Here is a 17,170-nt window from a genome sequence, read left to right as displayed (position 1 = left end):
CCTTAAAAAGTTTCTGACATAAATTTCACAGACACAATTGACATTTTATATAAGATGTTCATTATCCACACACGTTGGAAGTGTTTGAACGTGGAGAAATGTGATGACGAAAACTTTACCACATATACAGGTAGAGTGAACAGAGAGTGCAAGAGATTTAAATTGGATAAACTGACTCCAGACTCGTTCAAGTGCCTGATTTTTGTTCAGGGACTTACTGTCAGAAGAGTGCAATATGATATTAAAAGTAAGGCTTGACTCAGAAGAAATCCAGCACAGAGATTGTTTACAGATAAAACCAGTATGGAAGTGTCTGAAGACAGATAAAGTGTTTCACAAAAAATACGATATATAACAGGAGATAAACCCATGTATGGCGGGGGCAGTTCACCAGGGAGGGTCTTTGTATCCCACTGTCTGGTGAGAATGTAATCGATCTGGCTAGCACAGTCACCTGATTGGTAGGTTATCAGGTGGCTGGCTGGTTTCCTGAAGTTGGTATTGCAGATCAATAGGTTATTTGTATCATAGAACTCCAGTAGCCTTGTTCTCTCTTCGTTTTGGGAACCAATTCCATGGCCCCCATGTGCATCATGGAAGATACCGGGCTGCCATTAAAATCCCCAGCCATGAAGATGAGATCATTGTCATTTGTCTTTGAGGTAGCCTGCAGAAGAATATCATAAAAGTGGTCCTTCTGTTCATTTGGTAGGCCCACTTGTGGGGCATAGGCAGAGATAATTGTTGCTATACTATTCTGCAAGACTAGCCTGAGCTTAAGTACTCTATCATACACTGACTACCTTTATTACCTTATCCACCTATTTCTCTGCAAGAAATATACCCGCACCACCTACCCCATCGCTGTTACCTTCTCAGAAGATTTTATACCTATGTGTCTTGCCTGTGATAAACTTGGCTGAAGCTCCTCTACACCTTACCTCTTGGATGCAACATACATCAACATGCCTCCGTTCAGGCATCTCAACTATCTCACTAGACCTACCTTTCAATGTGCCTACATTGACAATGCCAACTCTGAAAATTGGGAAAGGGACATGGGAAGGAAAGATAGTATTCAGCACCTGAAAAGAAGGTTTGTATATTTATAAAATATAGTTTCTGAAAAAGTCTCTCATAATCTTTTTGTTTTAATAGATTTTTCTCTTTTCTTTTCTCCTTTCAGGTTGCTTGGTGCAATCTTCAGGTAATCAATCCACATAAATATAAACCAGTTTTATTCTAGTGATATTTACTTTAATAATGGGACTAAATTCATCTAGGACGGCAAAAGGTAAAACAAAAAACAAAAGTTTATTATGTTTCCATGTTTTTATACTTATTTTTCCCTATATTACAATTATGAAATAAAATTTACTAAAAAATATATATATATTTGTTTGATTGTCAGAAGAATTGGTGTAAATTCTTATATTGCTGATCTAATGGAAATTTAGTTTTGAATTACTACTTTTGAGTAACATCTGGGATATAGATACTGTTTCAATTGATTTATCAAGATAAGAGGCATGTAGCCACCTGAGTTGGATACTGTTTTTCTTTTTTGTGGCTAGACCTTTCTAGAAAATCAAAGTCAACTGTTGAAGTCATACAATAATGGTGTTAATTTTTCCAAATCATTGTAGTTTACAAAAAACAAAATGGAGTTTTTGACAACCACAGTAATTTAGTACTTTAGTGCATTGAAGGAATGAAAACTTCATATTGTCCTTTTTTTACACTACTAATTTGTTGAAAACAAAAATATTTCAAAATTGTTGGTTTGTATATATTTTGAACTCTTGTTTTGTGATCTGCATAGTTGCAGATGTGGCTATGTGGTAAGAAGCTTGCTTTCCAGTCACATAGTTCCAGGTTCAGTCCCACTGCATGGCACCTTGGGCAAGTGTCTTCTACTATAGCCTAGGGCTGACCAAAGCCTTGTGAGGAGATTTGGTAAACAGAAACTGAAAGAAACCCATCATATGCGTGTGTGTCTTTATGTGTTTGTCAACTGGTGTTGGTGTGTTTACGTTCCCATAACTTAGCAGTTCAGCAGAAGAGATCAATAGAATAAGTAGTAGTCTTACAAATAATAAGTCCTGAGGTCAATTTGTTTGACTAAAAACCTCTCAAGGTAGTGCTCCAGCATGGCTGCAGTCAAAAAGACTAAAACAAGTAAAAGAAGATGAAAGAATATATTGTTGTGAATCTATCTGATGTTCTGCCCTTATCCTCCTCACCTGTTACTCTGTTCTCCATCCCTCTCACATTCACCATCTTGTATCTTGAGGGTACAACCCAACACCTCATTACCACCATCTTCTCTCCTTTACCAAATGGGATAACTGTCTACAGCAAGTCATCTGTTCCTATCCCTCTATCATACTCCTGCCTCTCAACACTAGACATAAGCTGCTTCCCTCAATATTACACACCTCTCAATCAAAGGGTCTTGTCTTGAAAGCTACTTGGTGACCTCACTAGTACCAGTGACACAAAAACAAACATTCAGTACACACTGTAAAGTGATTAGCATTAGGAAAAGCATCAAACCATAGAAACCATGCTAAAATAGACATTGGAGCTCAACACAATCCTCTGACCTGTCAGATTCTCTCAAACTTCCCAACCCATTCCAACATGGAATACAGATGCTAAAGGATGATGAACTCGGTGTATAAGTTACACTCTAGTTTACCAATTGGCCTTCATTCTGTTGAAAATGAAACAATAAAATGAGCTAAACTTTAGGATAATAGGCATGTATATGTATATACTTAACATACATAAACATCTGTAGTGGTTAGATGTGTATCAGGTGAACAAATGCGATAGGAATGTGGATGCCTTTGAAGTAAACAAATGAATGAATCGATTCATATTTAAAATGATTTATTCACTGGACTTAATTTGTCGTTGGTACACATAATTCTTCACTACATGCATATGTTGACAACTGTTACGAGTTGCTAGAAATAGAAACGGGGTACATCTGTGGAAGTGACATGTCAGAAATGGATGTGTGTGTGTGTGTGTGTGTGTGCATGCGTGCGTGTGCGTGCGTGCGGGCACGCATAGTTTATCTGAGACAGTAGTCTACCGTGGAACTTAGCTCAATCATTTCTCTCGGTTTCTGCGGTTTGCCAAAACCTTCTATCATGTCGTAGACCTTTCTCGTCTGCGTCCTAGGCCTTTCTTGTCTGTCCCTTGGCTGACCACTGTATTTATAACAATCGTGGCAGCTAGAAGGACAGACATACTGCAGCAGAGATTAAGCTCCTGTCCATTTGGGAGATGATCAATCACTTTTTAATAGTACCAAAGCAAAAGGGAGTTTATTCCAACAAGGTGCAGGTATGGCTAGACACTGGTATGTATGTGTGATAAAACGTTTGCTCCCAACCGCGTGGTTCCAGGTTCAGTCATACTCTGTAGCACCTTGGGCAAGTGTCTTGTGAGTGATTTTGGTAGACAGAAACTGAAAAAAAGCCCATCATGTGTGTGTGCACGCGTGCATACATGTGTGTGCATGAATGTGTGTGTGTTTCCTTGTTTTGACATCATATGATAGTTGTAAAATGATTGTCACTGTCATTTATTTCTAATATTCTGCAAGAACATGTCTGGCCAAAGGGAAATATTACCTTGCATGAAAACAGGTGAGAGTTGGTGACAGGAAGGGTATCAAGCTGTAGAAAATCTGCAGGCATGGAAAAGTGGACATTGAAATGATGATGCTTAATAAGTGATCAGAAACTTTAACCCTTTAGCATACAGATTACTCTGTCAAATGTAATGTTCATTTATTCATAGTTTTGAATTAATCATGAATTATCTCATAACTTTGAGATTTTGATGATGTGGTTGTTTATTTTTAGACTGACATTGTTAGGTAGGGGTAAGATGCCTGATCTAGCCAGTTTGAGCATAAAACAAGCAGAATATTTCGGGTCTGATACAGCCTGTTTGAATGTTAAAGAGACTCATCAATGTAAATTTGTTAGTGCCAGAATGGTGAGCAAATCTACCGTGCAGAACCCTTCCATAGCAATCTTAATGTATCACCTAAAAAGCCTTGCTTGTACAGTTCACACATTCAACTTGAAAGTCATGCCTCAATCTACCAGATCTGACTGCACATATGGCATTCATTGCATCTAACTGGTCACCAATGATTGAAACACTAAATTGTTTCAAGTATGAGAATTGAGACTCTATAGAAATTATGTAAGACAGATGAACTAAGGTGGTTTATGTGGGTGTGGTACACATATAATAGTTTTTGGAAGTAATAATTGTTGTAACCACTATAAAAATAAGCAGGAGCAGAATTGTTATACAATAGTAATGTGCTAGTCATTGTAGTATGTGAAAGTCTACCAATTAGTCAGGTAATGGCTTTTCTTCTTTTTCTTTCATTTTTTTTCTTCCATACAAGTTTTTGAACAGCCTATGCTCTGCCTCAGGTATATAAACAGTGCTCTAGTGAAGGGTACATTTGTGCTATGTCAGTAGTTGTTTAGAACTGAAGTAGCTTCTGACTTTGAGTAGGTGCTGTTTTTTGTTTGTTTCATTTGTGAGTACCATAAGAATTTATTAGACTGTGAAGGGATCTGAACTCAGAACGTAAAGGGTCATAACTAAATACTGTAAGTCTCGAACAATTCTGAAGCTATTTTCTCTGTTAAAATCTCATTTTGTTGAATGTGATCTTCATAACCTGACATCTTTCTTCTCTGATCTGTATACACACACACACATCCACATCCATATACAGATCACCTTATACCACGAGTGTTTGAAAAGCTGAAGACAGTTCACTTACACAAAAACTTTTCTGTCAGGTTTGTGTTAATAAGCTTTTTTGAACAACTTTTTATATAATTATTTTTTTATTAAAAACATCTTTTTTTCCAAAACAAACACACACACACATATGCGTGCACACACAAAAATAAAGATACATACATGCATGCATACATACGTTGAGAAATTAGGCTTCTCAAAACCAGAAAAGAGAAAGCTAATTCAAAGACTACAGATCCAAGCCATCACTAGAACTGTAAAAATTTGTAAAACTTTCCAGAAGTTTATCATTTAAGTATATATGAGCATGTCTAGACATGCAACTATATGCATAAGAATACATACATAAAACAAAACATATGAATCTGCACATATACATACATACATACAAAAATACCCTTTGGATGTTGAAATTCCAATGAAGAAGCCTTTGATCTAGGTTAGAAACTGGCACTTTCTCTCTTGGCAAGAAATCTTGAATAAACTGAATAATGGCCAACATATATACACACTTACTAAGCAACCTAAAATTGACAGGATCAATACGACAATATCAAAGATGACAAAGCAAAAAAATAACACCTAATCATTTCTTTTGCATATACTTTCTGTATTAATCTTTACACATTCTGTAAACAAAATATGGCGTAGATTACAAAGCAAAAATTGTCAATGATATGGTAAGAGATATTTACTGTGTAAAACGTGAATGAAGTTAAATAACAATGTGAGAAGTGTTTGATCATTGAACTTCTGTTCTTGAAACCTGATCTGTTTAACCCATTACCTACCAGTGATCTTATAGGAAAGTGGGTTATACATCATTAGATGTACACCTGCTTTCCTATATTAAATTAGAATATAAACGGAACGCAGAACTCCAAACTATCAACACAAACAATATTTATTTATGGTGGTAAATAGACATCTTTAATCTTGGTTGCTGAGTCGCCTTCTGTGTTGAGAGCATGGTTGTTGAGACGTTGGAATGTTGATGTGAGCTGTCTGGCGGCAGTTCGAAAGATGGAGAAGACAGCTAGACACGTCAATGCTCAATCGCTGGCCAGCAAGAAAGAGACAGAATAAAGCGGGAAAGCTTGGATGTTGAATTCCACGCATGCGTGAGACTACACATGCGCACAGCGTTACTACAATCTCATATGAGATCACTTAAAAATTACAAATTTCGTAATTATCTGTCAATATTTACACATATCTAACCTTTTTGCTATATCTACTAGGTATATTTCTCTGATATTCAAATGAGGTTTGCTAATTTTTCACCCAATATCTCACTTATTTCTATTTAAAATGTTATTTTGAAATGTTATTTTGATCATTCCAGCGTGTTTCTAAGGCCGTTTTATGCTAGAAATCAAAGTTTCATAAAAAAAAATTCCAGTTAATAGAATTATGGGAGGTAATGGGTTAATGCATACAATAATTGTGTGTGCATGCATACATACTCTTGTAGTATCATGTAGTCTTTTGTTTGTGTGATTTGGCTGCTATTTCTAGTATAATTTTGTTCATTTCAGTTCATTTTTATATATGAAGGTGAATGTAAGAATCTTCATGCCACCTACATGCATATATATGTGAATCAACTGCTCGATCGATCGCTCTTTCTTTAATCAACAGCTAAGTTATTGTTGTTCTATATTTAAGAGATGAGGAATTATGTACATCATTTACATTTGATGGATATTTGTCCTCATTTTGTTTGTTGTTAACACAATGTTTCGGCTGATGTACCCGCCACAGCCTTCATCAGGTGTTCTTGGGGAAATTTCGAACCTAGGTTCTCATTCTTAAGGTATTTTTCGATATTGTTGTTGTTGTTATTGTTATTATTTATTTATTTATTTTAATCATCATCATCATCATTCAGGCCCGTGGGCATATGGCATAGTGGTTAAGAGTGCGGGCTACTAACCCCAAGATTCTAAGTTCAATTCCAGGCAGTGACCTGAATAATAATAATAATAATAATAATAACATTGAAAAATACCTTAGGAATGAGGACCCAGGTTCGAAATTTCCCCAAGACACCTGATGAAGGCTGAATGGTATATCAGCCAAAACGTTGTGTTAACAACAAACAAGATGAGGACAAATATCCGTCAAATGTAAATAATGTAAGTTATTGTTATTATTATTCAAATGTGACTTAGTTAATGAATCTAGAATCCCCACCACCTTCTTTCAGTATCTAGTTTGCCAAGGCTGATGCACTGGAACAGCTAAGCACCTTCATGAGCCTCACCAGTTACTTCTACTAGGTGAGTTGCCCATGAACACAGGAATCTCGCAGTTAGTGGTCTGACCTCTACCAAACATCTCGAATGCCACAGGATGGAAAATGTAGTTGATCGACAGATTGCGGCATTTCAGAATTTTGTTCAGCTTGGCTGCAGAAGCTGTAGATCGTGCCCTGACCGCAGCATCCAGGATGTGAGAAGAAGCAAAGGAGTTGCTAACTGTGACATCTCAAACAAAGCATCTGCCTCGTGACCAAAGGCACAAGATGAGACTGTCGGGTCTTTTCCCATCACATCTGGATAATCTAGATAGTTCCAAGATGGAGGGGATGTTTGTGCGGGCCAAGCTCCTCTTGAGTATAAGGTTCAACTCCGAATGACACTGGAAGCGACCAGCATTCAGGTAGCAAGAAAGACCATGGAGGCCTGTGAAGTTGAGGAGCCTGCCACAAAGACAGATCAAACCCATGCATACGTCAGCTCCCACTCTGAGAGCAATGGAGACATGGAGTTCGTCCAAGCTGAGTAGGCCGCCAACATTAGCCACAGGGATGGCATCAATCCGGTCACCTGAGTATTTGATGCTAGCAGACAGTAAGTGGCACCCTGAAAACTGGTCCAACTGGATGAAGAGGGAGTTGAAGGTGGCCTTCGAAATTAAGCTCCTAAGCTCTCTAACTCCGACAGTCCCCCACCTTCTCAGGAGTAGACAAACCCAATTCCTTCCAGTGTTGGAGAGGTCTATGTTGCAGAGGAGAGGATGTTGCTCACCAGGGTGGAACAGGCGTGAGTGGAGGAAAGGAAGCAGGGGGGGAGAGAGGGACGAACACTTATTAAAACCTAGACCCCCAAATCACTTGGGTAATGCAGCCTGATTGTGGAAAATGGAGAGAGTCTGACATTGACCAAGCATTCGAGTCTCTCAAAGATGAGGTTGTTGAAGTGTTAGAGGCACAATGGGAATCGGTAAGATGAGCTGACCCTGAGCAAATATGGAAGCTTAGGGATCAAGAGGTAATTCCTAAGTATGAAAAAACCTTGATGGGGTTTGATGGCTTCAATATTTTTCAGCAATTGCTCAAGGGCAGCCACTTTCGACTGGAAGATGGACTCAAAGGCAAGGTCAGTGATTGAGGCTCCTAAGGAGCACCAAGCCAATGGGGGAGGGACTGTAATGGAAGGGAAGGACTCTGCAAAAAGGTCAATAGTTGGTTGATGTTGAGAAGCCGGGTGGTTGAGGATCCAGAGCTCACATTTGGAACTGTTTACTTGGAAATCCCGGTGACCAAGCTCCCCAACCATCATGTTTGCAATGGCAAGAACCCTGTCTGGAGGTCCCTGCAAACAAGCATCATCAAGATAGCAGACATTGAGGTCTAGCTCAACCCTCATCTTGGTGATGTCATCAATTCCCATAGTGGGCCTGAGTGGGTTGCCCTGTTGGACTCCTGAGGTGGAGATGATGATTTGGTCACTGAAAGAGATAGGAGGGCTCCCGATAAGCCTGCCATGCAAGGCGGTAGAGTTGTGGTACCTTCTCTCCTACTGAGCTGAGGACGGCATTGCAGTTGATGGAGTTGAAGGCATTCTTAAGGTCAAGTTTGAGGATGACCTTGGAGGACAAAGAGGGCAAGTTGGCATAGGCTCTGATAGCATGGGTAACAGCTTTACATCCCAATTTGGCACCCACTCTTAGCTGGGTGGGGGGAAAAATTACTCCTCCTATATGCTAAAGACCAATTGTAAGCACACTTTTGCAGTGAGATGGCGAAGAGTGCAGCCAACTGCAATGGGGCGCAGGTCTCCATTGAGTTTAGTGAGCCCGAATAATTTTGCACCAAAGAATAGGACATTCACCAAAGAGAACTGGTTCACAAACTGAGTCAAATTCTCTAAAAGCTCAAGTCCAGTGTCACCGGCTGATAAGGAGATACCATCCTTGAGGTGTTGAAACTAAAGGCCATCAATTCTTGCACCTGAACCAGCAGGGAAAGATGAAATCGCTTTTCTGATGTTATCAGAGGTGAAGACCGGTCTCAAGTATTCTGAGAGATTGGGCCAGTTTAGTTGATTATCTGAGGGTGCCGATGGGTGCTTCTCTTTCAGATATCTAAGAGACTCAGAGTTACACAGAGCAGGGGAGGACTGAATTTGGCATTGACTGTGCGCTTGAGGTTTACCGGTTGCCTGTCGGTAGGCTCCGTGCTCAATGTCAAATTGAGGTGAGAAGTGGTCAGGGTGGACTCAAATAACTGGAACTGTCACTTGAGAGTGGATGTAAGGGAGCCTGATTTCACATCATGCACATGGAGAGAGATGTGAGGGAACAGAAACAGTTTCTGCCAGTCGGACGCATTGTTGGATAAACATACGTTTTTCAACAAGCTGGAGAGCGCATGAGCAAGGCTATTCCAAGCTCCCTTAGTGATCTGGTTAATAAGCTTTGATTCGGATAAACCCTGGAGGGCTGCAGCAAAGTCCTCAGTAGAGAGCTGGTTGTTGGAGTGTGAGGCATCTCCAAGAAGTGCATTGGAGCTGAAGTGGCACTGACTACAAGTCCTATGTGGAATACTTTCGGCTTGAGCCTTGGTGATGTGGACACAACTCCTGTGGTAATTTTGGTGGCACAAGTGACAATTAATTGCCTTTAGGTATCAGCTAGTGCAAGCACAGAGTACAGTCAGGTGGTGGGCTAGCATTAGAACTCAATTGAGGAAGTGAGTTAGCAGAGGAGGCAGGGTAAGCAGCATTGGTTCCAACGACTGGACTAGAACAGAGGTCGGGTGGTGCGAGGAGAGAGTTAAAAGTTGAAGGAGTGGTGGATTTGGCAGGGTTAATTCCGTTTGGAACCCGTGGTGGAGAGAGGTTAGCTTCTCTCGAGCGTGCCGAAGTTGGTGGAGAATGAGAGGTCAGTGGTTGCTCCACCAAGCAGGTCTCTCGGTCGTTCGACGCATGCCTCCGCCACCAAGAATGGATAGGTTAAAGTGGTGGCAACGCCATCAAGCAGCAGTTGCCGGTGGTTGGGAGAGAAAGCAACGCATATACAAGAATAAGTGGGGGGAGGGGATAAGTGAGGAAAAGAATAAAAAGGTAGCAAAACTTTACAGAGCGCTATCAGAAAAGTTTAACGAGTCACACACATGCGACATCCTCCAAAATGGCAGAGGGAATGGAGCAAAACAAGATAAACTGTTGAATAGTTAAGTTCAAGATCAAAAGCGCTGAAATGCAAGGAAAAAGAACAGAGAGCAGATCATTAATGCTTTTGTAATAGACGTTACGGTGACTCAGGTGAAATAGCGTGATTTCTCTTCACTTTGTGTCTGGTATGCATCTACCTACAGATTTGTGTAAATATTATTGTTTGTATAATTTGTGGTATGCTTACTGTGATCACTGCAGGATGTAGTGATTTAGATTTTTTTTTTTTTTTCAAAGGTTTTCATTCCTTTTCCCTTTTTCTCCCTATTTTTCTTTCCCTTCCATTCATGTCTGCACGTGGTTTGTTGGCAAAAATCAGATTTTCATTCGAGCAGGTTATAAAAAGCATTAAAACAATTACCCTCATTCATGTTTATACGTGGTTTGTTGGTGAAAATCAGATTTTCATCCAAACAGGTTAGAAAAACATTAAAACAATATTGACTTAGTTCCATTTGACTGATAACGACGCAGGAGTTTATCAATATGCATGTGTGTATATGATTAACATATTCTCATACAAAACCCCCAAAATCGTAGTAACTGCATGTTGAGGTGTGCAAGGACTGTCATGTAGTCGTCGCGAACATTTGATTGTCTGGAAGTAATGCTTAGAGAAATTGAAGCGAGTATATTATCCACACACCGAAATGTAATCCATTTAATGTAAACAAATTCCTCCTTCATTTTACCGTCTTATAAAAACAGATTTCCGTCTGGTCGAGAGGCAGATACCTTCAAAATCGAAAGTCGTTTTGGGCAAATACACTGTCGTCAGATTCTAAGTAACCTATTTTGAAGCAGTTTTGAAATATATTTTTGGTTACTGACGGTGGCAATGATGAATATAAGAATCCATTTAAAAGCTTGATATTCCTTCACTTGTTGAAATTCATTTACCTGCATGCTCAATAGTTCTTGGCTTTAAATATTTCAGTACTGACATTATAAAATGAATTATACTCCTGTCTTAACTGGAAACTCACCTAGCAGAGGTAACTGGTGAGGGTGCTTGGCTATTCCAGCGCATCTGCCTCGCCGTCACCCGGGGCAACGGTGCAAGCGTGCTGGTGTGTCTCAATAGCCATTAGAGAAGTTTCCCAACGCCCCCAATTTTTCAACCTAAAGTGATTAATTGTTTTGGGCTTTATTTTGTTTTTCTTTCTTTTTAATTTTTCAATTGTGTTCTCTGTTTTGTCCAATTTTCTAATTTAATTTTGTAAAACTATTGAGCATTATCGAAATAATTTTTTTTTTTTTGCCAAGGTCACATGTAATTTCATTTCAAATTTAGAAAAGCCGTAGTATTTAATCATTATTATTATAAAAATATTACTAAGTCCATCTAGCTACGTGGTGCGTGAACTTAGTTTGCACAAGGTCAGTGCCCAGCATCTGTCGTATATTTAAAATATTTAGTATGGGGTGGAAGGAATACCGGAAGGAGAGAGAGATGATGTCGCGCCGGCGAGTGAGAAGAAAACTTTCCCCTTTTCATGCTATCTTTGACTGAGGCGAGACGTGGCGATAGAGAGTTCGTAACAACACGTGTTTAGAATTGAACAATCTTGCCAACGGTACCCGATTGCAAGTCGAGGTAAGAACGACTTAATTTACGCGCCTTCAAACCACAAGCTATTTCGGCACGTTGTTACCAGCTGCGAGGATGTGTCCGAAGAGTGGATTTTTAAAATATTTTTCTGCTGCGATTGTTCTTTTTTTTTTTTTTTTTTGTAATAGCCACAAAAATCTGAATCGGTAGTGATGTGTTGAGACTGTTCACTGGAGAAGGCGATGTGGTGGCCTGGATAAAGGTGAGACTCGCGGCAAAGTTACAGGGAATAGATGTGGCTAGCTTTATGCCGTTGTACTTAGAAGGCAGTGCACTCAATCTCTACTTGGAGATGGATGAGGCGGACCAAGAAAAACTGGAAAAATTGAAGAGAGGCTGAAACGGGGTGGGGGCTTTTAAAGCCTACAGCAAGCTCGGAAGAGTGAGAGGGACCGGCGAGCAGATAGATGATTACGTGAGCGAGACTAGGAGGTTGGTGGGCCTAGCAGGGTTTATTAGAGCAGCGATAAAGCGGATGGTGAAGCTGGCTTTTGTGACCGGCTTCCCCTACCATATCTCTGTACGTCTGCAGCAGATGCCGGACACCGAAACGATGTTGGTAGGAGAAATGATTGATAAACAGCGGGTGTTGTCACCTAGTGACACTCGCGACGTGACGGCGGATACTAGCAGGACGAAGAGGCAGGCAGCAAACAACGACAGCAAGAGTCTGGTGAGGCGAATGGCCAAGGGATCATGCTTCAGATGTCGAATTCCGCACATGGTCAAGGAACGCACGGAACTGAAGCCAATGGTGGTGTGTTTCTAATGCGGCTATCCTGGGCACATAGAGAATAACTGCAAGCAGAAAAATGAACAAAGGGGGATTACTGTACCGCTAGTTCCCTCCACTACCAATTGAAGGTGCACCACCGAACGTTGCCTGTAGTGAGGCTTATGGTGGGGGCGAGGGTAGCATGATCCCTCGTGAATACAGGTTGCATAACTACTCTGGTGACCGCAAGAATGGTTGAGAGCTGGAGAAGAAACACCAGGCTCAGAGCGGTAGATGGTAGGGAGGTCAAATGTAGAGGGGCCAGCGACGTGGAAATGGAGAAACAGGTGTCTCTGTTGAGGCTGTAGGTGATTGTAGTTGATGAGGTGGTGGACAGTGCCGACATAGTGGTCGGAATGGACGTGATCACACGATTAGGAGTTGTGATGGTTGGCGGGGCAGGAGTAGTTTAGTGACCGGTGTGCTGTGTGCCATGGGTGTAGAGCGGGCGAAGAAGACTGTAAGAGTGACAGATAACTGGCACAGACAGGGTCTTCCGTTGGAGACGAGGACTTCCTTGCTGAGTTCGACGGCGAAACGTGGACGGTGGAGTACTTCTTGAAAGGAGAATCTCCCGTACTAAGAAACAGGTTAAGCTGCAATGACCACACCCTGAAAGGAGAAGCCAGATTTGAGTTCGAGACAGAGGTGAACAGATGGATAGAGGAGGGTATTCTGATGCCGTGGAGTCAGAAAACGACAGGCGGTGTACTACCGCTAATAACAAAAAGTAAGGTTTGACCGGTGCTAGACTTCAGGGAACTGAACTAATGTGTCCTGTCATATGGCTGGCAAGGCAGCAGACGTGTGTGGAGAAATCCTTCGTGAGTGGAGGCGAAAAAGGGGGGAGACTACGATCATTGACCTCAAGTCGGCCTATCTGCAGCTCCATGCACCAGAGAAGTTGTGGAAGTACCAACTAGTGAGGTACAGGGGCAGGACGTACTGCCTGACTCGACTGGGTTTCAGCTTGAGTTCAACGCCAAAAATCATGGCGAAGGTACTCAAGGCAGTTTTGGTCAAAGAGGCCAAAGTGGAGCAAGCTACCAGCTCATATATCGACGATATCTTGGTAGGTGAGAATGTGACATCGGCAGAGGAAATTATGGACCATCTTAGGAGGTTCGGACTGACAACAAAACCGCCAGAGGTTATAGGAGATACGGCGTTGAGGTTCAGGCTCGAAAGAGACGAAGTGGGTAGGCTTGTGTTTCACAGAGGAAACCAGATCCCAGAGCTAAATCGGAATATAAATAGGCAAGAACTGTTCTCATTGTGTGAGAAGTTGGTGGGTCACTACCTTGTCGCGGGATGGCTCCGAACAGCATGTAGCTATGTCAAAAGGCGGGCAGGAGTGAACTGGGGTGATAAAGTGCGAGAGAAGATGGTGATGATGCGAGATATCTTGGAGAGAGTGCGAGCAGAAGATCCAGTGAAGGGCAACTTGTACGTGCCTGATACAAAGAAAGGGATTATGTGGTGCGACGCAAGCAGCATAGCATTGGGACTAATGCTGGAAATAGGAGGTGTCGAGGTGGAAGACACAGCGTGACTTAGAAAGAAGGACGACTTCAACCATATCAATGTAGCTGAACTGGATATTGTGTTGAAGGGCGTCAACCTAGCATTGAGATGGGGACTGCGAACTGTCGAGGTCCAGACTGATTCTGCTACAGCGCGAGGGTGGGTGGAGTCAGTGATCAACCGGAAGATGATTCGCACGAAAGGGGCCGTGGAAATGGTGATTAAGCATCGCTTGGGAATCCCGAGAGAGCTTGCTTCCGATTTCGACCTCAAGCTGCATGTCTGTTCGTGCCCTCGGAAAAGAATAAAGCAAACTTTCAAACCAGAGGGATGAAAGCAGTAGAGGATGTTCCAAGTGGGAGTAGCAGTGGTTTGTCGGCTGGAGGGTGGACAGGTCGTTGTTACATGAGGCCTTGGCAAACTAGGACCGTCAACCCCGATGTCACCAGGGAGAGCATTCGGAGGATAGTGGGGAATTGTAATAGGTGCCAATCGATTGATCCTGTCCTGAGCACACACAAACCAGCAAAGGTTCAGGTATAGGAAGACTAGAAGAGGCTAGCCATTGACGTGACGCACTATCGAGGAAAGGTGTTCCTTTCAATGGTCGACTGTGGACCGGGGCGAATGGCTATATGGAAAGATATCAGGGTGAAGACTGCTGCCGATGTCGCAGAAGTGCTGAATGCAGTGTTCTTAGAAAGGGGCCCTGTAGACGAACTATTTGATGGACAACAGCGCAGTTTTTCACCCAGAGCAGTTGAGGGAGATGCTCGGAAGGTGGAGCACAAGACGCTTTTTCAGAGTTGCATACCGGCCAGGTGGAAAGCGGAATTGTGGAACGGCACCACCGTACAATTAAAGCCATGGATGAGAAGGGACGAATCTCCTCTATGAAGGCAGTCTTGTAGTACAACATGTCACCCAGGGTAGGGAAGCCGAAGAGTTAGTCCCGCACAGGGCCGTATTCCAGTACAAATGGAAACACCCAAGTGTGGTGCCGCAGCAGCTGGAGGTGAAAAGTATTACATCTGTGCAGGCTGGAGACAAAGTATGGGTGAAGCTCCTTAATGCTCGGTGCACAACGCAGTAAGAAAAAGGAAAGGTGACCGCAATCAATACTCTGAATAATGTATCAGTGGATGGAATGCTGCGTCACGTCCTGGATATTCGAAAGGTGATTAGCTCTTCCGATGATAAAGGGAAGGGGGAAGGCAGCCCTGTGACTCTACGGAGATCTCTAAGGGAAGGTCGCCTCCACCCCATGTGGATGGACGATTACGAGACGGGAACGGTGATCTTTAGATCATGGGGCGGCGTGTGGTGGAAGGAAGACCGGAAGGGAGGAGAGATGACGTCACGTGGGCGAGTGAGATAAAAAGTTTCCATCTTTTTTACGCTATCTGTGGCAGAGGTGAGACGTGCCGATAGAGAGTTCGTGACAACCTGTGTTAAGAATTCAATAATCTGCAAGTGATACCCGATTGCAAGTCGAGGTAAGAACGATAATATTTTTATAATTATAATAATAATTAAATACTACGGCTTTTCTTCTAAGCCCATCTAGCTATGTGGTGCGTAAACTTTGTTTGCACAAGGTCTTAATCCAACGTCTGTCGTACATTTAAAATAGTTTCTCAAATATCGTTCCATTTCTTCGCTGCCGTTCATGAATCAACTGCTCGATCAATCGTTCTTTCTTGGATCAACAACAGCTAAGTTATGTGACTTAGTTAATAAATCTTAGTTAATAAATCCCGCCTTCGTTCAATATCAAGTTTACCTAGACCACATGTAATTTCATTTCAATTTCAGCCTAACTCCCCTTCTCGTTGCAAAATGCTTATGCAATAAATTTGCCGATTAACATGTACGTGTATATTAATTTAGTAGGCGAAGGTAAAGAATACGCACACCTGGTTTCACTGAAAGCGAGTGGTGTACATATTCTTTACCTCTGCCAATTTAGTCTTAATATTTTTATGATAATAGTAAAGATTAAATACTAAAAGCCCATCTAGGTATGTGGTGCGTAAAATTAGTTTGTACAAGGTCTGTGTCCAGCGTCTGTCGGATATTTGAAATAGTTTCCTAAATATCGTTCCATTTCTTCGCTGCCGTTCAATCGCTCTTTCTTGAATCAACAAGTTGTTATTCAAATGTAGCTTAATTAATGAATCTAGGATTCCCCACCCTTTCAATATTTAGGCCTCACGTAATTTCATTTCAATTTCAGCCAGACTCCCATTCTCGTTGCAAAATGCTTATGCGATAAATTTGTTGATTAAAAATGTACATATATATTAATTTACATTATTTACATTTGACGGATATGTTATCTTGTTTGTTGTTAACACAACTTTTCGGCTGATATACTCTCCAGCCTTCATCAGGTGTATTGGAGAAATTTCGAACCTAAGGTATTTTTTGATGTTTAAGGTCGCTGCCGTGAATCGGACTCGGTATCTTGGAGTTAGTAAAACCGCGCTTTTAACCACTACACCATATGCCCCTGGGCAATTATAGAGTGAATTTTAGGGCTTATAAATCTAATATTCTCCTATCCTTCCTTAATACCTGTTCCCTTATGCTGTTCATATCTGCATTCGGTCTGCTTAGAAGGTTGTTGTGTCCTGGCATATGCACTGCTTCTTTTAGTTTTCGTATTTTCCAGTGGTGTTCTCTGTCTATTATTTTAACTTCATCCCACAGGAGGAGATGGTCTCCATTTTCCATACATGATTAGTTATACCCGATTTATCAATATCTCCTCGTGTCACAGCTTAGCGATGTTTCGCCTTTGTATAATTTACCACAGCTGCATGGGATGGAGTATCCGCAGTTCTTGGTCATGTTCTCTTCTATTGGTGGTTTTGCTCGAAGGAGATATTTGCGAAGTGTTGTATTACTTTTGAATACTGTCCTGATGTCATATGGGCCGCATATCTTTTGTATCATTTCGGAGAGGCCTTTCACATAGGGTAGACA

At 41.6% G+C, this 17,170-nt stretch overlaps 1 protein-coding gene across 6 annotated transcripts in view; it reads left to right on the top strand.

Moving 5' to 3' along the window:
• The window catches only part of LOC106872255 (apoptosis-inducing factor 3), a 125,935-nt gene that overhangs the window by 48,393 nt on the left and 60,372 nt on the right, over positions 1-17,170 (top strand). For 3 of the 6 annotated variants that reach the window (XM_089353622.1, XM_089353618.1, XM_089353643.1), the window contains one exon: positions 1,187-1,207. In XM_089353622.1, the coding sequence (XP_089209748.1) occupies positions 1,187-1,207 (21 nt within the window). Of the gene's footprint in view, positions 1-1,186; positions 1,295-15,546; positions 15,679-17,170 lie in introns of those variants that run through there. The other 3 variants (XM_089353629.1, XM_089353625.1, XM_089353634.1) reach the window with 2 other exon arrangements.

The sequence above is a fragment of the Octopus bimaculoides genome, chromosome 1, assembly GCF_046866305.1.
Source record: "Octopus bimaculoides isolate indiv1 chromosome 1, ASM4686630v1, whole genome shotgun sequence".
NCBI classification, from domain to species: Eukaryota; Metazoa; Mollusca; class Cephalopoda; order Octopoda; family Octopodidae; genus Octopus; species Octopus bimaculoides.
The sequence above is the reverse complement of the archived record's forward strand: the minus strand, read 5'-3'. Positions and strand labels throughout refer to the sequence as shown.